The 26,234-nt window shown below is 56.3% G+C and overlaps 1 protein-coding gene across 6 annotated transcripts in view; it reads right to left on the bottom strand.

Moving 5' to 3' along the window:
- LDB3 (LIM domain binding 3) overlaps positions 1-26,234 on the bottom strand; it is a 61,602-nt gene that overhangs the window by 33,240 nt on the left and 2,128 nt on the right. For 4 of the 6 annotated variants that reach the window (XM_081074669.1, XM_081074665.1, XM_081074668.1 and 1 more), the window contains exons 3-8: positions 17,771-17,922; positions 17,220-17,295; positions 11,658-11,680; positions 10,367-10,570; positions 5,228-5,397; positions 4,695-4,731 (exon numbers count right to left, since the gene is read on the bottom strand). In XM_081074669.1, the coding sequence (XP_080930795.1) occupies positions 4,695-4,731; positions 5,228-5,397; positions 10,367-10,570; positions 11,658-11,680; positions 17,220-17,295; positions 17,771-17,922 (662 nt within the window). Of the gene's footprint in view, positions 1-4,694; positions 4,732-5,227; positions 5,398-10,366; positions 10,571-11,657; positions 11,681-15,434; positions 15,794-17,219; positions 17,296-17,770; positions 17,923-26,234 lie in introns of all 6 variants that reach the window. The other 2 variants (XM_081074667.1, XM_081074666.1) reach the window with 1 other exon arrangement.

Here is a 26,234-nt window from a genome sequence, read left to right as displayed (position 1 = left end):
AAATCAGAGGATGGGACAGTGCCAGTCTTACATTTCTCTGTGGTAATAGTCCCTTGTCCGTACATTTACACCTGGCCACCTTCCTGCATCTGTATGACCTGGTGGGCTTGCCCCCACATACACCTTGAGTCCTGCATACTGGGTCTCTGTGTAAGATTCTGGTGGACAAAAGGGACCCACTGATAACATATTTGAACACCACCAGTCGAGTCCAAGCTTTCCTAACACCAAGAGGAAACCAAGGCCCAGAGACATCGTGAACGGCCCAGAGCCACCCGGACACTCCGAATCAGAACCACGATCTCAGTGCCGGCATCTTCGCTACCTGCCTCTCTGAGGTCAGGGAGAAGAGACACGGGCCCTGCGGCAGGGCCCACGCAGACCTGCTGAGAGCACGGAAATAGCAGCAATCCACCATCCCAGACAGAACCCCCGACCAGGACACAGAGGCAGCCACTTTGTCCAGCCGGGTCTACAGCCATTGCATCAGTGCTCAGTGACAGGACAGGGACAGTTCTGGAGAGCCACAAGTCTAGTGAGCCTGCTTTGCTTAGAGCTGTTTGGAAATTCACAGCCAGCCAGAGAGAAGAGCGAAGAAGAGAGGAAGAGAGAGGCGAAGACAGAAAGGGAGAGAGATCCTGGCACACTCACAGCAGCTGCTCAGGGGGTACCTAGGGCTGTCCTGGTCTCTCCAGGTGTGGTTGGGGTACCTAGGGCTGTCCTGGTCTCTCTAGGTGTGGTTTTCAAACTTGCTACGCTGGCCGAACACTGAGAACAAACAAATCCACAAAATGCAGGTAATTTTTGCTACTCATAGCTGCCCACTGCTTCTCACGAGGCTTCCCTTTGAAAGAGGGCCCTGAGTCATGTGGCACCATGGGAGTCGGCCACATGAGCCGGGACAGAGCTGAATATGGACAGGGAGGAAAGAGGACACTGTAGGGGGAGAAGGGAGGTAGCAGGGAGTCCTGTTCTCTGTTGGAAGGGGAGGTGGGGTGAGGAGAGGAAAGAGAAACTCGGATGGTTACACAACGGAGAAGGGACTTGGGAGGGTTTGTATGTTGTCTGTAGAAACGTGTGCAAGGTAAGCCTCACTTCAAACACCTCTGTGAACTCGTCACTCAGATCACCTTTGCTCCTTAAGACTTGGGGACTCAGAGAGGTGCAGATTCTTTATGTCGGTGAGCATCAGGTAAACACAGAGACTGCACCTATAGGTGGTTGCGCCCCAAGGCGGGGCCAGGGAATGTCTGGCTACACACTGTGGTCCTCCAGGATGGTTACACCCAGGCTGTGGGGTCCACATGCCTCACAGATTCAAGCCCTGCCTAGGACAAAGCTCGGCTTTTCCTACTCCCAGTCCCATCAGGGCTGCCACACGTGGACCGAACCTTCCAAGCCATGAGTGCCCAGAATGCCTTCCCAAAGTCAGAGGGAAGCTGCGGTGACCTCTCTGAGGTGGAGGCTCAGCTTTTGGATGGAGGCACTATTGGTGCTCTGGTATTCCGAGGACGGAGGAGGCCGGGAGCCACAGCACTGCTGCACTCACTGGAGCAGGTCCCGGGGGGAATGTGGCAGGAGGCTAGTGTTTATGCCCACCTGGGCAGTTTGCTAAGGTGCTGGGTCTCTCCTGGGATGGGGGCCAAATCCACGGCTGATGCCTGGGCTGTTCAGGAGCCCGCCTTGCCTCTCCTATAAATACAGGGTCTCTGGAGATTAGGTTCTGCCTGGGCTGGCCAACAGATGGCCGCTAGAGCCTCGAAGGGAAGCTACCTGCTACCAGGTACCAGAGATATCATCAGAGCATAGGGAGCCAGGGCCCAGAGGAGAAGAAGGGAGGGAAGGGCAGACCTGGGGGATGCTCTGGGACTCTGTGGGGCGTGAAACACCCAGCAGCCACAGGTAAGGGGACAGTTTGCAGGGTTCTCTAACATGCAGACTTACACTTGCCCTCTAGCCACCAGTGCCACTGCCTGGTACCAAACACCTGACACCACTCACGCAGCATTACTGCCAGCTTTCCCACCACACAGCAACAGGAAGGAGAAAGCACCTCTGGACGTGTACAAGCCTGTATAGGCTGTCACGTGCACAGGTTGCTGGGGCCCAGGGTTTGGCAAACTCAGGCTCTGCTGGGGTAAGACACTTGGAAGTGTGAAGCCCCTCCGGGGAGACTCAGCCTTCAGAGAAAGCCTTAGACTCCTCTCCGTGAGAACCACCGAACTGGGAAAAAGAGGAGGATGTGGCTGCCCTCAGCCAACAAGATGAGTGAAGGTATGGGGGTGCAGCTTCCAACTCGGGAGTGGGGACAGAGGGAAGTGGGGCTCAGCCTCCTTGGGGAGCAAGACCTGTGACCAGCCTGGGCTGAGGGTGGGGACAAGCATGCACTCTTCTGCTCAGATGGCCACTTGGCTGACCCGGGGCCCCAGCTGTGACCAGGAGCCACAGCCACTACTTCAAACCTTGATCACAAACAGAGGTGAACCTCTGCAGCCACTGCACCCCCATCTCCCCCCCCCCCCAAGATCCACAGGCTGCTCGGGATTTTGTGAAATGCAAATGCCCACCCTCTTCCCGTGGCCTTGGTGAGACTGGGCATTTTGAGGGAGGCTATGAGGACAACCCTTCAGAAATTAAAGTCAGGAAAAGGGAGAGGAGCAGGAGGCTTATTCCCCTCCAGTCCTGAGCAGAAACCTTGTCCCAGAGCCTTCACTGAACAGCCAGAGACCCCAGAGGGAGGGGCTGATGGTGGCACAATATCTACGGTGGTGGGGGGGAACTGCTTTCTTGGTTGGGGGCCTGGGAATGAGGGAGGAAGCAGACTGGAGCCCCCTTTTTGGCCCTCGTTCCAGATTTCCCTACAACAAAACCCTACAGTAGCTGCGGGAGAGCCCCTAAGACTCACAACAGAGTTCTCAAGATCCCAAGTCGCCCTGCCTTCTGCTGGTGAGTGAACCAAGCTTATGTGCGCTAAAGCCCGGGGGGGAAGGACTAACCTCCCCACTTATTTGCAGGACCAGGCAGAACACACCCCGGAAGATGCTTCTGAAAGCTGAGAAGGGGGAGGCCAAAGACGAGGCCTGAGGACCATCCTTGATACTTCCTTCCATGTTCTCACTCCTAACTTTGCAGTGCCTGCAAATATCCCAGGAGAAATACAAAAGACAGAAGTTCCCTGTCATCTACCGCCACCAATATTCTCCTGCCTTCTAAACAGTGTCCGATTAACAAGGTGCAGGCTTAGAGTGACCGGCCGGAGGAACGTAAAGTGACCAAAAGTACCCCAGAGGGGGTGCAGGAGCCAGAAAGGCAGGGTTGCCCCATGGGAAGGAGAGAAAACACGACTGCTGGCTTCCTGATGGAAGGAACCTGGGGACTTTGAAGTTGTTTGCCGTGGTGTGTGTGCTGGAGAACCCCTCTGTCTTTGGTAAGGCTGCACTGTTCACTGGAGAATCTGTGTGAGTGGGTTCAGAGGGGAGGTGGAACAAACACAGAAACAGCACACAGGAGCAGCGCAGCATCGGAGCGGGGAGTACTGAGAGCTCAGTCACACTTAAAATAGCTAAATACTAACTTGTGAGCTAAATCAAACATCACCTTACTTCAGGCGCGTAGACGCATTGCAGGCACTGACAGGTGACGAACTGTTACTGGGACGGCATGCTCATCAGGAGGCCTGGGAGGACCACATTTTAGGCTTGGAAGCCCCAGCCAAAGGGTAGGGGCCATTGGCTTGGCAAAAATACCGGTTCAAAAAGAAAATATCACACCAACTCCAGCTGACCCCAGAGTCCCACTCTCCACACAGTTCTGTGGCCACGACACGTAGGATAGCGAGTACAGAAAGCTTGGCCAGGGTGGAAGAGTGTCTTGGAGCCCCAGCCTCACACAGAGGCCACCACAGGATGTACTGACCCAAGACAGAAGCTCCCAGGAGAACATGCAGATGACACTTTTGCCTCTGGAGTATGAGACCATCACACTGGGCTCCGCGCCTTACCCTGGAAGGCCCTAGTGGGTTCCAGTGGGCTCCAGGGTAGCACGACCCCCTCGTGCCCAGGTCCAGGAGCACCGGACAGGCCGCAGGTGGTAAGTTAGTGGCTGTGGCCTCAGGCCTGCCAGTGTTGCAGAGACCATACCTTGACCTTGAGCCACCTAGCCCTGCGCAAATCCCACCTCATGCCCGGGGCTTGTCCTTCCTTGCAGAAGCTGTTGTGCTTTGAGCAATTTATGGAACTAATACCTCAATGCCTGGACAGGTGAGTCCAGGGGTTAGGCGCCTGTGCCCAGCACAGCCCTCCTCGTGCCTGCTCCCCAGTGCCTAGCCTCCAGAGTCACAGGGTGGGCAGGTAAGGCAGTTGGCTCAGTGTCCTCACAGGGAGAGATGCCCTCATTCTCAATAGCCCAGCAAAGGCCAAAGCAGCCCTGCCCCTGCCCAGGGACAGAGCCAGGAGAGCCCAGAGTCCTCACTCCTGCTGCCTGGGCCTAGGGGATAGAGACAGCTCCTAGCACCCACCTCACTGACTCGGGACAAATGCCCCATGTCAGCAGCTGCTGGAGCCCTTTAGGGGCTAGGAGTTTCCAAATACCTGAACTTGAGAGGTTCTTTCCATAAGTCATGTGACCTGGGGGCTGCCCGGAGAGGGGTGGGGTTAGGAGGGGCAAGGCCACAGAGCCTGAGTCCAGGCACTTACCTTGACCTTCGCAAAGCTTCTTCATCAGGGTCTTGCACTGTGGGTAGAAAGTTGCTGGTCAGGAGGAATCACAGGGAACATAAGGAAGAAAAGCCACTAGAAGTCTGTGGGCACTGAATCCCCACCAATGACTGAACAGTTACTGCTCCCTAGCCTAGGAAAGGAAAAGCTGTGTGCTGAGCAGAGGGCAGGGGGAGAAGGGACAGGAGAGGAAGTGGTGCAGTTGGCTGGGAATGGTCAGAGGTGTTGCCTGTGAGGTCCTCTTATCCCAGCTCTGGACAGTAATTTCACCTGGAAGCACCATGTTTAGCCTTCTGCTTGCTGTTGAGTCAGGGAGCTGAGCAGAAGGCTGATATCGTTTGCCTGCCCCAGAAGGGGCTCAGCAGGCCACTGTTTATCTATGAAGGCCAGCTCACCTTCCAGGGCGGGGGACTTGACTCCCTAGCTTCTGTGGGACTGTGGAGTAGGGCCCAGGATCCTCATGGCCCCTCAGCATCTCCCGTTTCTGCCCCACCCCCACAGCCCTCACTTACTGTATTCTGTCCCTGTCATCTGGGCCAGGATGCGGAAGGAGCGAGACTGCAGGTTGGACGAGCGGCGGGCCCACTCATCAGCCTCATCTTCCGGCTTGTTCTGGTTCTTAATCACAGCCTGGTACACGGGGGAAGCGCTGTCTACAGCAAGATCTTTAACAGGAAGGCTCCTGCAATGCAGAAAGAGGCCGTGGGCGAGGGCGAGGCTGGAACAACCCTACCCCGACCCTTACATCCGCCCCACATTGCGTCCCCCTGGCGCCCCTTTGCCTGTGGTGGGCCCTACTTGTCTGAACCCACCATGCCCTTTACCTACTGCCATCTGAGAGCTGGGGACAAGGGCTTGGCTGGGTCCTCAGTGCTCAGGGTGGTCACAGTGAGATGGTGATTCCTTTCACGAGGATCAGGAGGCTCAGATCCTCCCTGCCGACACCCTCCCCATGCTAACTCCACACATCGGCCTGAATATACCCCACCCCAGGGGCTGAATCTCCTTTAAGGAGAGAGGAGGCAGATGTCTTCTTGAAGTAACTTCCACCTCCCTGAGCAGGCCCTGAACTTGGCGTTGTGTGAGGACAGGCCATTCAGGGGACCCAGAGGCTTCCTCAAGGCCGTTTCCTTGCCCTCTTTACACCTTTGGATCCTAACAGGAAGCCACCAATGCTGTGACTGCCCTAGAAAAAGACTGGGGGCTCTTGCTCAGCTACAAACAGGCAGGCACCGTGGGGAGGTGGTGTGAGAAACTGGCAACAAGGCCATGAGGCCAGGTATCACCCGTAGAAACGGGGTTCTGGCCCGGGGGAGCTGGGAGTGGAGCTGCAGGAGAGTCACTAGTCCTCTGCCCCAACCAACTGAGGGGTTCCTGGTGACCTTCCCTTAGACTTCCAGGGTCTGGCATGTCAGAGGTGCTCAAAACTTAATTGGGGCGGCTGGATAGCTCAGCTGGTTAGAGCACAGGGCTCTTAACAACAAGGTTGCCGGTTCGATTCCCACATGGGCCACTGTGAGCTGCGCCCTCCACAGCTAGATTGAGACAACTACTTGACTTGGACCTGATGGGTTCTGGAAAAACACACTTAAAATAAATAAAACTTTAAAAAGAAAAAAAAAACTTAATTGAATGATTGAATCTTACATCAGAGCGTAGGGCTCCCAGAGGCCCCTGGGTCCAGTGCAGGGAGGATACCCAGACTAGACTGCAGGGAGGATACATCAAAAGCTTTATGGGTGTCCACTGACCCTGTCCAGTGAGGGCTGGAGGATGCAGGCCGCCTAGCGCACGCTGTCGGGAGTCAGATGAACTCAGGTGGCGCTCACAGCAACAACAGCCTGCCTCCCCAGTCCCCAGCGGCCCAGCCCTCTCCTCTTACAGATGCTGAAACTGAGGTCCAGAGAGGCCAGCCAACTTGCTCCGGGTTACGGCATACAGGGGCCCCCCTGAGTAAGAACCCAAGCTTCCCACCTCCCAGCCCAGTGTCCTTTCCATCAGACCCTCTGCCGTGACAAGGGCTCAGAAAGGCCACTTCTGCCCACTGGAGCCTTGTACACCCCGGATGCTCTACATCTGGAGACTTGGCCCAGCCCAGACACTCATCCTGTCCAGCATCCCCTGCCTGCCTCTTTGGCTGCTTCTACCTGCCCCCCACCAAGGGCCGGCTGGCTGCAAGAGGGGTGTCCGCAGTGCACATGTCTTCTACACTCCCTGCAACGAGCTGGATGGAAGAATTGGCCTGTCTCCAGGATTGGAGTCTCTCAGGATGGGTGCCCTGTGTCTGACTCAGGGTGGGCTATGACAGCAGAGGTAAAGAAAGGTGACAAAAGGTGGCCAAGGCTCGGTGGAGCTGTCCCTCCTTCCCTGAAAGCTGTGCCCTAGCCTGAAAGCTACAGGTACTGGAAGCCTGTGGTTGGGATCCGATGGAGAACCCCAGGAGATCCTTCTGGGGTCCAAGCAGGGAGGAGCCTGGGGCCGCCCAGGAGCAGAGGAATGGGGCGGATCTAGCTGAGGAGGCCGTATCCGGCGCAGGGAGGCCTCCCAACGGTTCCCAGGGCAGAGGCTGGGCCTCCAGTTTTTGGGTGAGATGGGCAATAGGAAGAAACAATCAGGACTCCCTGGTCTGCTGGGAGGAAATGTGGTCAAGTAGACCCAAACCCAGGCCCTGCCCATGAGCCTACACAGGGCTTTATGGGAGCTTGATGGTCCAGAAAGCAGATGGAAGGTGTTTGCTGCCCTTTTCCTGGAACGTGCCTTTGAGGTGCTCCCCTGTCCTTCCAAAGCTCCCTAGGCTCCGGAAAGCTGCCAGGAGTGAGTCCCTTGGGCTTCACATTGTTGGCGCATTTCCCATGACATTGTGCAAAGGTGGGGGCTGGTGCTGCCACAACAGAGACTGGGAGCCTGATGAAAGAACTGCTGTGCCTTTGTAGGCTCTGGTGCTCAGGGAGGATACATACAGAGACAGGGTGGAACAGGCCCCACCGTCCTGGGACCCTGGGCCCAAGGCCATTCTTGGGAGCTGCTCCCAGCATGTTGTTTTTGCCACCAAAAACACGCCACAGTCACCACAACATCGAGGTCACCTCCACTCTACTGCCCCCAAATCTGACTCATCCTTTGCCACCCTTGGGTGGTCTTGCCAAACACTGGATCCTCCAGATCCATCTTCCACGAGGATTCCTCTAAGAGGCCCCCTTATCACTGTCTCCCCTAAATAACGGTCCAGTGCGGATGCTGACACTCAGGTATCCACTGTCACAGTGCAGACAGAAAAAGCTGGGGGAAATGCCCGCAAAGCATGGCAAGGAGAACACGGAGACACCCCCAGCCTTGCGGGGGAGGCAGCATGAGTGTTGTTACTCTGGTCGGTGTCCTTAGTGGCATTATTTGAAGACAACTCCAAAGAGCCAGCCTGTGTAGGCTGCAGGGCATGTCCTTTGGCTGTGAGGAGGGTATGAGGAAGAATGCAGACAGAGGCCCTGTCCTCAGACACATCCCACCAAACCCGCACACCATCCCACAACCGGACAGACAACGGGACAGACAGTGTGGGGGTCTACTTACGCCAGTGGCGATGCCCTGCCAAGCAGAGGAAAGCCCAGCAGGGGGCGCATGTCCATCAAGGGGTGGCAGAGGGGCGGCACACACACAAGGGATCAGGGTTAGGGGCAGAAATGAGTTATGGGAGTGGGGTGGGTAAAGGAGGAAGAGAGAGAGACAAAAAGAAAACTGTCAGTGAGGAAGGAATCCTGGACATTAACAGCAGAAACGGAGCACCTTATGGCAGACAGGGGCAGCTCTTACCCACAGGCACCACGGCAGCACCAGCCCAGCAGGGCCGAGTTAGAAGGAAGGGGAAAGCATGTTGTTTCCCAGGCACACAAGGCAAGGGAAAGGGAGGGGAGATGGGAAAGGTCCTTTGAAAAGAGTAGATTCGATCAATGGTGCATCGTGTTAAAAAAAAATCAGGGGCGCCTTAGTGGTAAAACCAAGTGACAACAGTCTTTGCCCAAGGTGCAGAGAAGAGAAAGTGAGTGAAGAGCAGTTCTTCCTTTGTCTCCCACTGAACTTGCCTTTGGTAGCTGTTAGCACTTTTAGGGGCACACCAAGGACACACTTGTCACATTCTGTGGCAAACAAATGTTAACAGGAAATCCCTGCTAGCTCTTTGGCTTAGTCAGGCAGCCTGTTTTTCTGGGTACACATGAGATAATGGTTGTGTTTTTAAACTTGCGTGGTCATATTTTCTGCTTTGAATGATGGAATTAAATAATTCAACTCTGTCTAGAGTTCTGCAAAGAGCTGCAGCCTGGAACCTGGCCAGTTTGAGACCCATGGCTCCAGGGCAAGCAACCTCCATCCCCTGGTGGCCCAAAGGAAGTACTACCTTCCTGAGAGGGCCAGGCTCTCCGGAACCAGGAGAGCCAGGAAGACCACACAACCTTCCATCCTTTGGCCTCTGGAGCCTCCCCCTTATAACCTGCATGCACTTTCTGACCACAAGGTTTGGGTTCCGGAAAAGCCAAACACTGTAGGAGCTTTCTGGGACTTTGTCACCCCTCTAGTCCTCTTCTAACGTCTGGCTATTTTTTTTTATTTTTTTTTTAGTTTCAGACGCCATCATTTTAAGATTTCTTGCTTTGAGTTGCTGGGGATAATGACTCAGGGATAGGTAGAACATTGCCCAAAGAGGTAATCAGTCAGTTCTGAGAGTAAACACTAATGGTATGCCCAAGGAGAAAACAGTGAGAGACCGTGTATGTATGAGAGAAAGGGAGAAAGAGAGATTAAAGAGACAATAGAAAGATATAGACAGAGTGAAAGAGACAGAGGCACACACAGAGATCCAGAGAGAGAGAGAGACAGAGAGACAGAGAGAGAGAAACTAAGAGAGATAGAAAGACAAAAAGAAGAGACCCCCATTAATGTTTGCACTACTAGCAGTTTCATTCACAGATCATTTTCAGCCAACTCTTTTCCTATTTAGCCCTCAAGTTCCTCAACCATCGATAACAGGTAAATTCCAAGGATGTCCTCAGTCCCACTGCCCTGAGGCCAGGCTTTCCTGGGGCAAACAGGAAGAGGAAGGTGCCCAGTCCTGGGTGCTCCCCAGGCTCTGAAGTGCGGCGACTCCAACAGCACCCCAGATGGTTGGTCAGGAGGCTCCTTCCCAAACAAGAAACCCAGTCACCTATTTGAATTGTTCTCCTCTTTGGAAGAACACAGCAACACCCCCGCAAAGAAACGCTTAGTTATCAGAAGACTGGGATACCCAGAATGCCACCTTGGTCACCAGGATTCCATAAGTCTCTTTTTAGACCAGACTGTCACGGAGCAGGGGTAAAATGCACAGACTGTGACAGGCACTTGGAGGAACCACCATATTCTGCATTTCTCCACCCTTTTCCTAAAGCTGACCATGAGACTGATTCTGAAGTGAGAATGCCATGTTCTGGAAGGCCTGGGCAGAGGCTGGCTCCCCTCCAAGGGCTGCGCCCCAGGAGGTCCAAGGCGAGGGAGGAAAGCTGGTCCTGATGCCTAAAGTCTCTGATGGCGCCAAGAGGCCTGGTGCCCTCAGCCTCTGCAGGGGATGAGGCCAGGCCCCTGGTGGAGGCGGTGAGTGACCGTGGAGGAGAGGAGGCGCTTACCCACTGAAGTCACTGCCCTGAGCCTGCGCCTGCCCGGCGATGGCATCCATGATGGCGTCCTGGGAGTACATGCTGATGGGCGTGTTGTACTGCGCGTGGATGATGGTGGCCTTGCCGCCCAACCCCTTCACCTCGATGGGCTTGTGGGTGGACAGGGCTGAGTCCTTCAGGGCGTTGGGGTTGAAGCGTTCCTGGTAGTCGGCGCTGGGGGAGGGGAGCAGGGGGAGCAGAGGAGAGGGTAGAAGGAGAAAAGGGCAACAGGTGGTGTTACGTGGGAGGTCCAGGGGAGGGCTGGTGGTGGAGGGTGTCGAGAGAGATCTCCCAAAGTCTGATCCCAGGTAGTCTGCCCAAGTCCCCCCAACTGTGGTTGGGTTGGGTCTGGTCGTGAAAATCCTCGGCACCCTCTCCAAAGCCCTTTGTAGAAGATTTTTCTTGCCCATCTGGGCTTTCCCAGATCCCTGGACGCCCCGGCTCAGCCTGAGCTACAGCCCAAGGTCAGCAGGGGGCGCCAGGCATTGAAGTTCTCTCACCACATCAGCAGGGAAGCAAAGACAAAAAGGGTTGGGGGAGGGGGTTTGGGGGGAGGGGACAGGAGCCGGGCTACACGTGGCAGGCAGCGGCAGCCCAAGCGGAGTCCAGGATGCACCCCAAAGGCGAAAAGCAGTCCCACTGGGCACCCACAAAGATTCTGAACTTGGTTTCTCTATCAAGAGGCTCATCCTGCTGGCCACCTCTGGTGGCTGGCATTCTGTTCTTCCAGACATTTCCGTGCATGTGCTTCTTCCTCAGAGCAGGGCTCAGGCTGCTCCAGCACCTTCGTGTCCAACTTGCGTTGTGGCCACCTATCTCTACCCATTGGGGCTTTCCCCTCCAACAGGCAGGTGTGTTTCCCAGACAAAGACAACGTCTGGCGTGGCCCTTCTGAGGGGTCCCACCGGGACAGAGATGAGATATCTTCAGGTTCACAAAGAACCCTGCATCAGCACGACACTCTACCCGCCACCCATCAGAGCCAGCCCGTTGATCTTAAGAAGCCACAGCAGGAAATTGGGAACCAAAAGGCAGTGGGTATCAGATGGAGCCCTAGCACCCCTCCTGAACGCCTCTACTCCATACTCGTAGCTTCACACCCATGCAGGCTCACTCAGGGACATAAATGCACCCCCTCTCACACGTGCACGCACACGGACACATGCTGACACAGGCACACGCTGTCCAGACTGACTGACACACGGATGCATGCTGGGATATGCACACAAGCGCACACACACATGCTTTCCTTCATACTAACTTGGCTGGAGAGTTGGCTACCACCTGAGGAGGAGAGAAAGAGCAAAGAAGACAGGGCTATGAGAGTGAGGCTCCTGCCAGGGGATTTGAGCACTGGAATCCTCCTCAGACTTGCCATTGAGGACAGAGCCAGCCGGGACTGGCCCTGGGTGAAGAGAATCCGGAGTGAGGAGGGGAAGAGCTCAGAGTTGGGTCAAGGCCTCTCGGTTTGGGTCAGAGATGCCCACAGCAGCATTTTACCCTCAGTAGGTCCTCAGTACCCAAAGCTTTGCCAGGAAGAAGGGTTCGCTTGTCCATCTTTATGGGCCCTCGTGTGCACGAATTCCCCAAATACAGCAATCTGGCTGTAGACCCTGGGAGAGGAAGCTAGAGACAGGACCAGCTGCAGCTACCAAGGGCCCAGATACCTCCTGGCCAGACGGCAGGTCTGGACTCACCCTTGTTTAATGGGGGGCAGCTCTGGGAATTCAGCTCCCTGAGCAGGAGTTGCAGTGGTGTGGAGTGTGTGTGTGACGAGGTTACCCACAGCCCCCAGGACCAGCTCCTTCTCCTAGAGGAGGGGCAGGCAGCTGCGGCCATTCCTCCTGGGGCACAGGGGTAGGGGTCTGTGCCGGACCCAGTGACTGATCCTAAAAGCCCTGTGCACAGGCAATGAAGAAGTGTGGGTCCAAGGCTTGTTGCCAGAAAGCCCCAGACAGAGCAGCCCACCTTGGACACTACAAGAAGGGTGCCTCCTCACTCTTATCTGAGAGGGAGCCTTCTGGAGCGTCATCCCCTAATGCAGGCATCTCTTTAAATGCAAATTGCTTGCAGCAGCAGATCCTGGCAGCAGCAATGGCCCTGTCAGAAGCCTGAGGTGGGAGGAGTGCAGAAGGCAGAGTCCTTGCCCCCAAACTCTGCCCCTTCTCAGACCTGACTGCTGTGGGCTCTGACTAGGAGCCTGGGCCTCAGCAGGCCTGGCCCTGGTCATCCTTTGGCCAGAATCCTGGGGAGCCAGGCCGACGCCAGGGGCCTCACGAGCCCCAGGCAGCCTTGCAGTGGCCCTGCTCAGCCCCAGGCCCCTGTCTCAGAGCTGATAAAATTTCCTCTGTCCTCGCAGGCTCAAAATAGCTGCAAATGGAGCTATATTAGGAAAGGGCCAGCACAGATCTTCCGTTCCTTCTCCATTTTTGGCCGGTGCAGACAGCTGCAGGGTCAGCTCTTGCCCCGACCAGCCATGCCCCCTGTAGAGGGTAGTGTTGGCCTCTGGGGCTGCCTCTGCCCTGCCCTGCTTGGACATCCAGCTCCTTCTTTGGCATTGATTCCTGACCCCTGCTTAGCTTCTGCCTGAGGATCTGGAGCCTGGATGCCTGCAGCAGACATGGCTCAGAGAGGAGGCAGCACTCAGGTCTTGAGGAGGATGGCCCGAGATGTAAGACCCGTCCAGGGATCCTTGCACCTGGTGGCCTGAGGGACACTGCCCTTCAGTGCCAGCCCCAGAGAGGACAAGGAGAGCACTGCAGGGACACTCAGGCCCACAGTCCTTGCACCCCATCTGTTCCTCCCCACACCTCCCAAGAGGCTAGAAGCTGCTAAGGAATCAGGCTGCAAACTGCTCAAAGGAAGAGCAGGGGAAGGAACTTCCTTTTGGAGCCAGACAGGACAGAGTTCGAATCCTGACCTTGCCTCTTCCTAGTGCTGTGACTCTGAGCAAGTTACCCACCTGTCTCAGCCTCCGTCTCCTGATTCATAAAATCGGGATGGTGGTGCCCACTGCACAGACAGGTTGTGCAGACTAAATAGAATACTAAGAGTAGCGCCCTTGGCATGGTGAAGTGTGCAGTGGATGGACACGCAAGCAGTTAGACGCTCAGCCCAGCAGAGGCTGCCCAGGCTGGCCCACAGCAGAGCTTCTACCCTTCCTGGGCATTGCCCAGGGACAGCAGCACCGGCCTTCATTTGGGTGAAGCGCTCCCTCCCCTGACCCATATTCCCTTGGAAGAAACTGTTGGGCCCTAATGCTCTGAGTGTCAAGTAATAACGTAACACTTGTCAGGTTCTGAGAAGCCCCTGAGCCAATGGGAGGGCACCTTGGGAGTCACAGGAAGGCCCTGACTTCCCCAGGCAGGTAGATGGGTCTCTGTCTCCATGCAGGGGGGACTTACGCTGACCTGGGTGCCAGGCCTATCTGCCACTCATTAGCTGTGTGACTTTGGGCAAATGGCTCACTTTCTGGGCTTGTTTCCCAGCTGTAAAATGGGGGGGAATTATGCCCACCTCTGACGTTGTTGAGAGAGTTATGTTAGTTAAAGCACATGGATTGTTAGCAGGTGTCCAGCCCAGACTGAGGGCTCACTAAGGGGAGACATTACCCTCACTGCAAGTGAGCCTCACGGAGGTCCTAGTGCACCAGAGGCTGACCTCCCTGCCGGGGGCCAGTCCCAGGGGGACCAGAAGGAGCTACGAGCCCATCCAAGGCAGAGAAGGAGGCCATTTCTGTTCTGCCATTCCCTGAGTTTTCTGGCAGAAGCTCTTTGCTAGAAAAAGTCGGGGATATACGGCTTTGCCACCTTGGTCCAGGGAAGCCAGGGTCCAGGTGTTCAGACCATGGAGTGCCCGAGGCTAGCTTCACTCAGGATCTGAGAAAGAGCTGAGGGGCAGGGGTGGGGGTGGGGCATGGAGGTGGAGATCCTCAGGGGAGCAATGAGCTGGTGGAGCACAGGTACTTTCTGCGGCAAAGGCAAAGAAAGGGCATGGGCTTGGGTCAGACTGACCCGGGCTGTGTGACTTCAGGCAATGATGACAGGTAGCACGTACCGAGTGTGCCAGACTAGAGCTCAGTGCTATGCACATGTTGTCTCTTTCAGTCCTCCCAGTAATCCTGAGATAGAGACAGTCTCGTGTCCATGTGCTCCTAACCACTGGCCAATATTGCCTTGACTCAGCCGGCTCTGCTTCTAGCACACAATAATTAGAGATAATTATACCAATTGCATGGGATCATGGGAGAAGTTAAAATACGATAACAAGCATGAAGGGCTTAGAAGCTAATACCTGCTCTGCTTGGGGGCTCCTTCCCCTCAGCCCCTCCATGATGACTACTGGCTCTAGGTTCTTTTAACCTTAGAATCCCACCAGCTAGATGTCAGGGGGCAGGGGATAGGCTGCTATTCTGCACTGCTCCTCTCTCCTTGGGGCCTTGCCTCCTTGCTGCCCTACCCTAGCCAGGGTCAGTCCTTCAAGCCCACTCCTTTCACACCATCACGAAATCTCTCTGTACCCAGCTTAGATGCTCCCTCCTCCAGGTAGCCTTCCCAGACCACTCCCAGCCACAGAGAACTTGCCTTCCCATCTCTCAAATTCTTCTTTGCTCCTGCCTCAGGAGCAAAGAAGGGATGGGGACCAGCCTATCCTCTTGCCCCAGAGCTTCTGAAGGCAGCAGGTTTTGTCCTATCCGGGGGAGTGGGGATGGCGTGGTATGATATTTTTGGGATTCAGCGTCTCTTGCATTCAGGATAGCTGGATCTCGACTTAACCTTCTCTGAGCTTCAGTATCCCTCTCTACAAAACTTGACCCATTACCCCGGGGTGGTCTCATAAAGCAATGATGCAGCTGGCTCATGGCACATGTCAATAGGATCACTGCTTTCCTGGCTCTCAGCCTGCGCTGCCTCAGGGGGTTGGGGTTGGCAGATTGAGGCCAGCTCATCACTCTGACCACCTGCCCAGGCCTTCACTGAGCACCGAGGACCCAGGTGGCCCTAGACCACCAGTGGAGAACTGTGCGCCCGTTACCTACCCTCCTGGGAGTCCAGCACCTGAGGCCTTCCCTCGGAGGCTCATCTGATACATCTGAGCCATCTCCCTCAGGGTCTCTGCCGAGTACAGGCCAATAGGGTTGTTATACTGCCTTGGCTGGCTCGAGCCCAGTGGTACTTTCGGGCTGAGTGAGTCCAGAGTCCCCTCTGGGCTGGTCTTGGCCCCTGGGCTGCCCCGTGGAGGGCCAGGGTCAGAGGCCTCCATGTGTGAGGAGAAGACGGAAGTCTGGGAGAAGGAGGAGCTAAAGGTCTGCCTGAGCTCCGGGGTGCCCGGGCTGGCCCTTGCCTCGGGGTTAGGGCTGGGTGCCGCCAGGCTGCCGTTCGTGTCCAGAGCAGGGTCCTGGCACAGGGTAGCCGCCATGCAGGGGAGAGAGAAGAGAGCAGTTAGAGGCCACACACATCCCAGTGCTTCTGCATGGACCTGAAACAGAGGTGTTAGTGCCAGCACCCTGCGGCCTGCTGCACTGAGCTCTTCCAGGGCACCTGGAAGAGAAGGGTTTTGTCAGGAAGAACAGGGGAGGCACATGGCTGCTGGCCCCAATGCTGGCATCTACTTGGACAAGCTGCCAAGCCCCACACAGAAAGCCAAGCCAAGCCAGCCTGCCTACAGGGCTGGAGGAAAGGGCTGGAACAAGGAGAAAGTGGGTCTCAGGGTGAGGGGGGAGCCACCTCCATTCTGTGTCTGTTCCCCAATCCCCTGGGGGGGGCACTTGGTGAGCACTGCTCAGCCTGCTGTTCTGCTGACCACATACTTAGATGCCCCTGATGGCCAGTAAGAGGGGGCCACCCAGCTGGTGGTAGATAGGCAGTCTACCAGTTTCCCCTACCTGGAGGTGCAGGAGGGGAAACTAAGGAAGTAGGGGCCTGACATTTGGTTCCCTTGGTTCATCTCTGCAACTTCTCCCAAGTAGCCTTCTGCCTATTTCCCCAATCTGTCACCCACCCAACCCCCATCAGCCTTTTGCTCTCCCCTCTCCCCACTTTATCTCTTGCCCACTCTGCTTCACTGAAGAGACAGGGGTCAGTATGAGGTCACGCAGAAAAGGGTGGGGAGTGGGTCCCTGTAGGAAAGGTGGGGGGGGGGGGCTATGCTTTGGGCCCACAGGGTTGAGCTGCTTATAGGAAGTTGGCAAGGGGCCTGGGCATGGGGGTGAGGTCTGCGCCAGGGCTCCAACTTCTGTTCTGTGCCTGCCTCTTGGCCACCACCAGCATTTCTAACTGGGCTATAGGGGCACACAATGGGGAGGAGGGATGGAAATCGGAGGGAGAGAGCCTAGGTCACAGGAGAAACCCCAAGGGCCAGCAGGCCCCTCCAGGCCTGGGAGCTCCTCATGAGGTGACCAGCTCAAGCTGAGGCCTCCCGCTTTCATGTCACAGTCGCCCCACCCCCACCCCACCACACACCCCAGTGCCTTAGGAGGATGAGGGGCGGAGCTTTCTGGACCAATGTCCCTCCTGGCTGGGAGGATGCTCCGTCTCCTGAGAACACTGCTGCCTAAGCTGGGATTGCGTCAGCCCAGTCATGAGGCCCAGGGTGGTAGCACCGAGCCAGGTACCCACACTCAGTATTTCATGGGTCCTCAAACACCTCTCCCCGAGGCCTGCCCCACCTCCCAGGGTCAGCCATGGCAGGGCAGTGGTGAGGCAGGGCTGGTCCCTCGCCTCACCCCAGGTGGGCCAGCCACGGGTCAGGCAGGAAGACCAGGGGCTGCACCCCAGGAACCGTGGCTGGGAGTCGAGCCCGCCACTCGCAGGCCAGCACTTACCTTCTGGTGGGGGATCACTGGCAGCGGGGACTGGATCGGGGGCGCTGTCGTAGAGATGGGAATGGGACGCTTCGACCTAGAGAAAACCGAAATGAGACCAAGTGAAGACAGTTATCTCTGGGGCTAGGAGCGCCTGCCCGGGCAGGGCCGACCAGGGAAAGCCTGAAGCCCACTGTGCACCCTGTGGGCTGGGTGTCCCCAGGAGGGCACTGGGCCTGACCAGGATGAAGAAGTCATGCCCTTGGGCACTTTGTAGCCACAGGCCTCTGCTAGGTCCTTGGGAGGCTGCCTGGACAAAGAGGAAGCAAGGAAGATACTGGCTTCCAGGCGTCCCAGCCCGTACACTGGCAACACTGAGCCCACCCTCTCAGCCTCATCTGTAAAGTGAGGCACAGACGTGGCAGGTACTCGACAGCCACTGGGCCTGGTCTTTCCCCTGGTCCAGGGGCTGTCTCTACTACCCTGTGAGGCCTTGGAGCACAGGCTCCTGCACAGCCCCCTCCTCAGGCCCCCGGTGCCCACAGCCCAGCCGCCCCTCAGCTGCCACCTACTTCTGCAGTGTGAGGCTCAGGTTGTAGCTGGCAGACTTGATCTTGTTCTGGGCCTCCAGGTGGGTCATGGTATCTGTGTTGACACCGTCAATGGCTACTACAAGGTCACCCTGGCTGAGCTGGGACTGGGCCGCCTTGCTCCCCGGCGTGATCTGAGAAGATGGCACATGAGGGGACGTACATTAGGATGGTGAGCCTGAGGATGGGCCAGTCCTCAGGGGAGAGTCGCCTGGGATAATCCAGTAGAGGCCTTTGATTCACTGGGGCCAGTCCCTGCTGCTCACCGCGCCTGATTCTTCTTGCTGGCACAGAGCCGCCATGTTTCCTCGTGCTTGGTATCTGAGTGTGGCTGTAAGACTAGCTCTAGCTAGAGGAATGTGGATGGAGGCAGTGCGCACCACTTTCAGGCCTGCGCCAAGCAGCCAGCTTTGCCATCCCGCATTCTCTATGCTTGCCGGCTGACTGGGTGCAGAGGACCCGGAAAAGGATCCCCGAGCCACTAACGGAAGGGCCCTGGATTCTGGAGTCACTACTTGGTGGAGAATGACTAAGAAGCACCACATCAGATGTTGCATGAGTGAGAAATAAACTCATTGTGCTAAGTCATTGAGATGTGGGGGCCAGTCTGCTTCCTATAACACCTATACCCTAAAAGCCCGTAGAGCACTTTCCAAGCTCCAGAAAGGAGGGAATACACAGGAGCTAAGACTCAGTGCCTCCACAGAGGTGCTGCCACATGAGCAGGCAGGGCAAATGCTCCCTCACAAAGCATCCTAATGTGAGGGCCTATTGCTACCATGGCAGGGGTGCAGTGGCCTGGGGAGCCATCAACCCTGCCTGGGGGAGCAAAGCTGGTGCAGGGGATAGGGCTCAGTGCTCTGAGGTCAGCTTCAACCTTCCAGAAGGGGAGGTGCAGATGTGGGGGTCAGTTCCCAAATCCTACATTCTAATGACATCACAGAATGCTACAGTCTGGGGGCTCCACCCCCAGTGTGATCACATAGAATGCCAGGCATGCTTCACCCCCCCCCCCCGACACCCCATGCGTTATCAGGAAGGCCACACCCCCAGGGACATTACTGGGGATGCCACGATGGCTCAGATTCCACCCCCAATGACATCATGCACAATGGCCAGACTCTGCATGCCTGGCTCTTAGCAACTGCAGCCAGAATGTGGTGGAGGCCCCATCTGCAGTGACATCACGTGAAATGTAAAATTCTGGAAGTTCTTGTAATATCCCCTAAAATAACTTGACGGCCTGCCCTTAGCGACATTCCATGGAATGGAATGAAATCCCACCCCTGAAGATGTTTTCATGTCAGGGAGACTCTGCTCTGCCGCCCATGGCAGCACCATGCGAGCTGCATGCCCTGCGATGTCACACAGAATGACTGTGAGCTCACCCCCATGACATCACATGGAAGGCTCCTGTGACATGCGGACTGCCATGCAGGCCCCACCCCCAGTGGCACCATAGCAAAGAAGAGCCTTTGGGAGCCACCCCATGCCAAGCAGTGACTGCACAGAACCCCTTGGCTTTTCCTCTCTAACTGCCCACTAGCCATTCCTTCTGGCTTCTCTAAGTGCAACCCAGTCACCTTCCTGGCTATATCCCAGGGACAAGGCCAGCTCCTAATGCTGGCAGAAGTTGTTTTCTGGCTAACGCGTGAGGACCATTCAAGAAGGAGCCCAGACAGAACTTGAGGAGAGTCCCATGCCGTGGGTGTCAAGTTTGAGAGGGCCTCTGGCCAGTCCCTGGGCTCCTAGACATAGAAAGAAATCTCCTGCCAGGCCCCTCCAGGGGAACTCTCATCTAAACCAGGTGAGCTGTGCAGGGTGTGGCCAAGAGCCATGTGTTACTACCCAGTGCTAACAGCAAGACCGGGAGAGCCCTCGCCGATGGCCCTCCCCAGACCTTGCAGCCCCAGGGGATGTGTTACCTCCTTAAACACTGGCCACCTTTGACCAGAGCAACCTCTCCCCTGAATGTGCTGAGATAGACAATGATGGGAGAAAAGAACCCCAAGATTGCTGGGTATCCATGTTGCCCGTTTGCAGAGTCCAGCCTGCTCTCCCAGCTCCCAGAGAGGCATCTTAGAACTACTTAGTCCTTCTCAAAATGTACATAGCCCTTCTCTCCAAATCCAAGGCCACAGGGAGCCTCAGCTAATGACAAGAGTGTGTTGTCTCCTTCAATTTAAGGGGTTAACCATGGGTGAAAAGCAACAGTGAAGAAATACAAAATACTTTGGGCTGACTGGGGACTCCTGAGGGCAAGTAAGCTGCTCAGCCAGGCCTGTCCTTTCTCTATACTTGGCTGCACATTCAGGCTTGGGCTTTCTCCAGCATTTTATCACAGACATCTTCAAACAGAAAAAGCAGAAAGAGTTCTACAATAAACACTCCATTATACCCACCACCGAGATTCAACCGTAACACTTCATTCAACGTGCTGTATCTATCACATTCTCTCTCCCTCTCGCCATCCACCAATCCATCTTAGTTTTGAAACTCTTCAGAGAAAGTAGCAGACGTTCGTATGCTTCCATTCAGGATGAAGTGTGCAATGCCTCTGCTTTCCTAGTGGGCTGCCTGCAGGGCTCTGCACACAAGGGCTCCCCCACATCACGGTTCCCCAGATGCTAAAAAACATCTACAGAATAGGGGCCATCACCCTGCAGCAGGGAGCTCCCAGGTGGAGGCGTGCGGGCGGTGGCAGCACAGACCCCAGCCAGAAGGGCAAGCCTTCTGCCTACAGAGGTGATAACTGCCAGGCAGGACCAGAGTTGTGTCCAGAAGATCATGGATGACAGCATGAGCAAGGACACCAGAATGACATCCAAGAGAGGAGAGGGCCAGATCAGCTCAGGCAAGCCTGGCTGGGTGGGATGGGGTTGGGGGGTGGTGAATCTGGAATGCCGTCCTTTGGGAGCTGTCTCAGGGACACCTTTCTCTCTCAGGTACACTAATCCTTCCTGCTGGGTCTCCCAGCTTCCCTTTGCCTGGCCCTGCCTTGTACAGACAGCGGTGATACTTGTTGCCAGGGAAGAGCTCAGCTTCCCCCAAGGGAAGCCGCTGAGCTGGCTCCCACCTGCCCCTGGCGCCTTTCTCCCCGCACCTGCACATGCCCGTCAGGGCTCGGCTGGCCTGGCCTTTGGCTGCCCTGAGCAGGACCCAAGAACCCTTGGACTGTCATCCTCTTGTAAGGAGGGCACTGTTATCCTCTTGTAAGGAGGCACTCTTCTAGTTCTGCCCAGTTCTCCTTACAGAAGGAGGCAGGATGGAGGCAGGGACGTCCAGCTTGGCCCAAGGGCCATCAGATCTCCTCCCCAACTGGGAGTGCAGGAGCAGCCTGCCCAGAAGAGGGGTGGGGCCACCCTCATACTCTCGCCCAGAGACCAGGGCAGTGCAGGGTGCCATCCAGGTTTCATGTATCCACTGATCTCTTATCTGCTTCTATACCTCTCTGCTTTTCTCGTCCTAGAAAGGACCCAAAGCAGCTAAATCCTTGGAGATCTTTTTTCTCAGTCTTTTCCCTTTTAAATATTTTTAAAACTCTTTGTAATAGTTGTTTCATTCCCACGTCACTTTTCCGTCTTCTTGGGTCACCAGCTACCTCTCAGCCGGGAAACCAGCCATGGGTAGAGCTCCAGTCCTGAGGCTCGCTCGAATGGGCTCAAGGTGTTGGAGGGCTAAGGTCACCACGTGGCCCACAGGGGTCCTTTCACCTTGCTGGGCTGTGGTCTTAGGGCACCCAGAGGGGGCACAGCAATAACCACTGCCAGGAAGCAGCTATGTCTCCAGCCACCAGCAGGTGCCTGTGGGGAGGCAGCAAAGGGAAGAGTGGGGACTTTGGTCTGAGTGAGACCTAAGCTGGCCGTGCCAGCCTCCATGCCCTGTGTGTTAAGGAAAGCAGTAATGCCTTTCTCTCAGCTCACTGCGAGCAGTACATGATCAGATAGGGCATTCTGTAAGGAGGACGCAGAGCTGAGGACGTTTCAGATAAGCTCCCAGCCAAGGAGGTGCCCGTGCTGCCCCTGCCCCTCTCCCCTGGAGGGGCCGGAGGGGCCGAAGCTACGAGCCTCCCTGGCTCCACAGGAAACAAGATCTGGAGCTGGCAGAGAGTGGGGTGCCAGGGCTGCCCTGACTGAGCAGTCCTGAGCCAGCCTGCTGTCCCTAGAGGGGCCTGAGTATTAGTTGGAGGGGAGAGCAGTGCTGCCCAGGTTCCTGGGGAAGCAAGACCAGCCGGACTCAGGCACATCCCTGTCATCAGCGCCTATTGCCCCAGCTCCTTGGCAGCCAGGAGGACAGCTGCGCTCCCTACAGCAGCTCCTGACCATCACCCCCAGTGCTCAGAAGTCCCCTGCTTTCCTTTCCCTCTAGATTTAACTTTGTGGATGTGGTGGGGGGTGGGGAGCAAGAGCAGCTAGTGGATGAATGGTGTGGCTTCCAGCATCTCCTCCCCACCTTTCCACGCTGAGCACCCCGGGGATTTCTCATGGAGCCCTAAGTGCATTGAATATTATGTGATTAAGTTACCGCCGTGCCATGCTCTACTCCCATCCCATCTGGCCTCCCTTGGGTCTTGCTCCACCCCTCACCCTCTCACTGGAAACTGTCTCCCCATGGTCCCACTCTCAGCCCCACCCTGGCCGATGAACAAGCCTGAGTCTTGTCTATGCTCAAAAAGCCTCTCCTTGCAGAGAGGATTTTTAGGGCAGTGAAAATACTCTGCATGGTACTATAATGGTAAGTATATGTCATTACCCATTTGTCCACACACCAACAGGGAACGCTGTCAGCTATGAACTCTGAGTGGTAATGATGTGTCGATGTTGGTTCATTAATTCTAGTAAATGTGCTGCTCTGGTGGGGGACGCTGGCAATGGGGGACGCTGTGTACACATAGGGGCCGGGGACACATGGGAAATCGCTGTACATTCCCCTCAATTTTGATATGAACCCAAAACTGCTCTAAGAAAATAGTGTTAAAAAAAAAAAGTCTCTCCCTCCCTTGCCTTAGCTGCTCTAGCTAGCTCCTGTCATATTACTTTCCCTTTCTTCACCTCCAGGCTTCTCTGAGAAGTGATCAGCAGGTCCTGCCTCTACCATCTCCCATCCCTCGTACCCAGCCATTTAGCTCTGGCCCCCACCGTCCCACGCATACCAGTGACCTCCTTGTGCCCAAATCCAGCGGTCACTGGTCCCCCTGCTAGCTGACCATACCCTTCCCTGGCCTTCTGAGTCTCCCTCTTCTCTTCTTGTCTAGGACGACAGTTCTGTCTGTGTCCTGGGTATCACCTGCAGAATTCTCCCATGGCCACGTCACTCTCGCTGGGCCTCAGAGAACAATGGGACATGGCAAAATCTGCTTCGTGCCTCTTAAAATTGTTCCTGGGTAGGGTGGAGCCTGGTCCCAAGGAGGCAGAGAAGCTGTGTTTGGGGAAGGGAGGGTCTGGGGAGTGGGGCCTTGGCAATGACAGACCACCCTTGGCTGGGGGACCATGTAGAGGGGGACAGAGACTCAGGGAACTGGGGAGACATCTCCTAGGACACAGGGCCCTGCAGACCTTACTCAGGACGCCTTCTCACACTTGCTGCTGTCCCACAGCACCTTCAGCCCAAGGAGCCAGGCCTGCCCCGGATGCTGCCAGGACCCTGTGTCTTGGCCCAAGGTCTTGGAGGGTCTGCTCCCCAGGCCCCAGCCAGCCTCATAGCCACGCCCTTCCAGGCCCCCATAAGGTCAGGGACAGCTCTGAGCCCCGAGACGGGAAGCATGGGAGGCAAGAGCCTGGCCAGGGAACCTCTTAGCATGCATTCGCCAGCTGTGGCCTGTCGTTATCTTCCCCATTTGTTCATGTGTTGGGGGCGGGGGGCAGGCCCGCAGCCCCACAGGAGCCCTCCAGAGGCTTGTCTGACCTTCAGGGTGGCTATAAACAGCATGACCTGTCAGCACCGAGAGGCGCTGCCCCAGAAACAGCTCCAGCAGCCTCAGAATTCCAGGAATCACCAGCACAGTTGCCCCAGAATAGTCTTGGCCTTCCTCCTCCATGGGGACCCTCTGTCCTCTGCATCCCCATTGTAGCTGGGGTCGTCTGACAAATTCGGAAACAGAAAAATGCAAAGGGGCTGGTGGCCAGGCCAGCCTGCCGGGCTGGTGGGTGCAGCAGAGAGACAGGCACCCCCCGGCTCAGCCCACCATTCTCTGGTCCTCACAACCAGTCCTGGGGGAACAACAGGTGTAAAGCATTTTCACAAGTGCATGTTAGGAAGCATTCTCCCCAAGGTACTATCCTCATTTTACAGATGGGAAAACTGAGACTCAGCAGGTGAACGGACTTTTCTAAGGTGACAAAACTGTCAGTAGCAGAGCAGAACAAAAATACACACCTCTTCCATAAAGCCAAGGACCACATGTGCCACGGGGCAAGTCCCCAGACCATGGCCCCAGCTTCTGGCCTAGTGATTGTCTGGGGTGGGAGCTGAGCCTTTGGAGCTGCTCCCACACCTCCCCCACATCTTGGAGAACTGGCTGGGGTTGGGGAGGGTGGGGGTGAGAGGGCAGCTCATGTTGCAGGCCCAGCCGCACCTGTCCAGGATAAATAAAGGCATTTCCCCCTCCACCCTCTGAGTCTCCCTCATGAGCCTCCTTCTCTGTGGGTCCTCAAGCTGAGACCCACTGAAGGGAGGCCTTGAGGGGCTGCTGCTGCCCAAGTTTGATGCTGTCGGGCCCGTGGGCAAGGTGGAGTGGCATCAGAGCTGCCTCTCAGCCTGCAGGTAACCGCCTTCTTACAGAAGGCGCTTCAGTCTGCACCTACTCTGATGGCACAGGTCCCACTCCATGCTTTCCTGCTATGCCCTAGCCACAGGGGTGAGAGTGCAAGCATGGAAGCTAGGGGTGACTACAGGAGCCCATGTGCAAATTCAAACCTCAGTTAGCCTGGCTCTGAAGCCCTGCCTACCTGACCACCTCTCAGGATTGCACTGACGTGTGGAGGCCCCTGCTGAGAATGAGCAGGCCCTGCCTCTGCAAATCCCCCTCCACAACATGCCACCAGTCGCCTGAGCACCCATAGTTTCATGTGGGAAGTGGATCATGGTTGGGGTGGGAGTAGGGTCTCTCCAGAGAGTTGTGGCCCTGCAGCCCCTTGGGAGAGAAGTTCCTGGAGCAGAAAGGCCTGGAGAGCTTCAGCAGGAAATACCACCTGGCCGGCAACAGTGAACCTGGGACCTCTAGCCCAGGGTATCAGCAGCCCACCAGAGGAGTTCCTCAAGGGGCTCCAAGCCCTGGGGAGGCCTCAGGGCCCGCCTAGTCCAGCTTGTTCTTAGCTTCGGTGATTCGGGGCATGCCTCTGTAGAAAGCAGAGAGGCCATTATGCCTCTGCCCCATGCCCTGCCTGAGCTGTGGATTCTATTTTTAAAAGTATTCCTACTCATTGGTTCCAGTACGTCCCAATACACGCCCTCCCTGCAGGGAGGACATTCTTCTTGCTGTCTAGCTTAAGGCCTCTATGCTGCAATTTAAGCCCTGAGCTGGCCAGGCCAGGTGGCACATAGACCCTGGGTGAGGTAATTGGCTATCCTGGGTGCCACTGAGCCAGGAGGCTAACGTCCACCACAGAGACGGGGCAGGGAGCGCCAGGAGGAAGCCTTGAGGATGGTGGGGCTGGGGGAGAGTTGGGCTCAGTCTTAGGAGCGTGTCACCGGCAGACCTGTTAGAGTGAGGGTGGACAGCCCCGTCTCATGCAGACAGCAGACCTGCAACCGTGGGGGTGGGAGTTGTGCAGGGTCAGGGTGGGGCGAGGATGTCCACTTGGGCTCAAATGCCCATGTGTTACCATATTATCAGAAAGGGTGTGCAAGTCTCTTGGTGTCCTTTCAGTGTAGGACCCTGTGGTCTCCAGGGAAGTGGGTCTGGAGGGGTGCAGACTCAGGTTAGAATGAGCCAGCTCTCCAGTAGGAAGACGGAGGGCAAGGCTTTTTCTCTGGGCTGGAGCCAGGCCAGTGTCCTGCCCCAGAGGAATGTGGCCTCTATGGCTGTTATGTCCTCCCATAGCACCCCTGAGTGGGGCTTCTCCTTGGCATCCCCCGAAGTGCCCACATCAGGCTCCACAACCAGGACTGCTCATCCAGTGGGGGCATTGGCTCCCTGTCCCTTCTGCTAAGCACCTTTCAGGACTGCCCGGCTGCCCACCTCAGTGTCTCCCTGCCCCTCTCTACCCCAGGCCCAAGGCAAGGGAAAGAAACTGTCTTCCTGTCCCCAGGTGGGCAGCAACCCAGACACTCCTGCCCATCCATCACGCTCCAAAGAGAGCCTGGGGCCTCAGCCTGCCCTCTTGTGCCCACATCAGCACTGCAGGTGGTCACCTCAGCCTTGACCCACCGGGCAGGACTTGGCTATTCTCTCACATACCTCACAGTCCACTCTGAGCCTTGGGGCCTTCAGCCCCAGCTCGGTCAG

Source organism: Rhinolophus hipposideros, assembly GCF_964194185.1.
Source record: "Rhinolophus hipposideros genome assembly, chromosome: 15".
Classification (NCBI taxonomy): Eukaryota; Metazoa; Chordata; class Mammalia; order Chiroptera; family Rhinolophidae; genus Rhinolophus; species Rhinolophus hipposideros.
The sequence above is the reverse complement of the archived record's forward strand: the minus strand, read 5'-3'. Positions and strand labels throughout refer to the sequence as shown.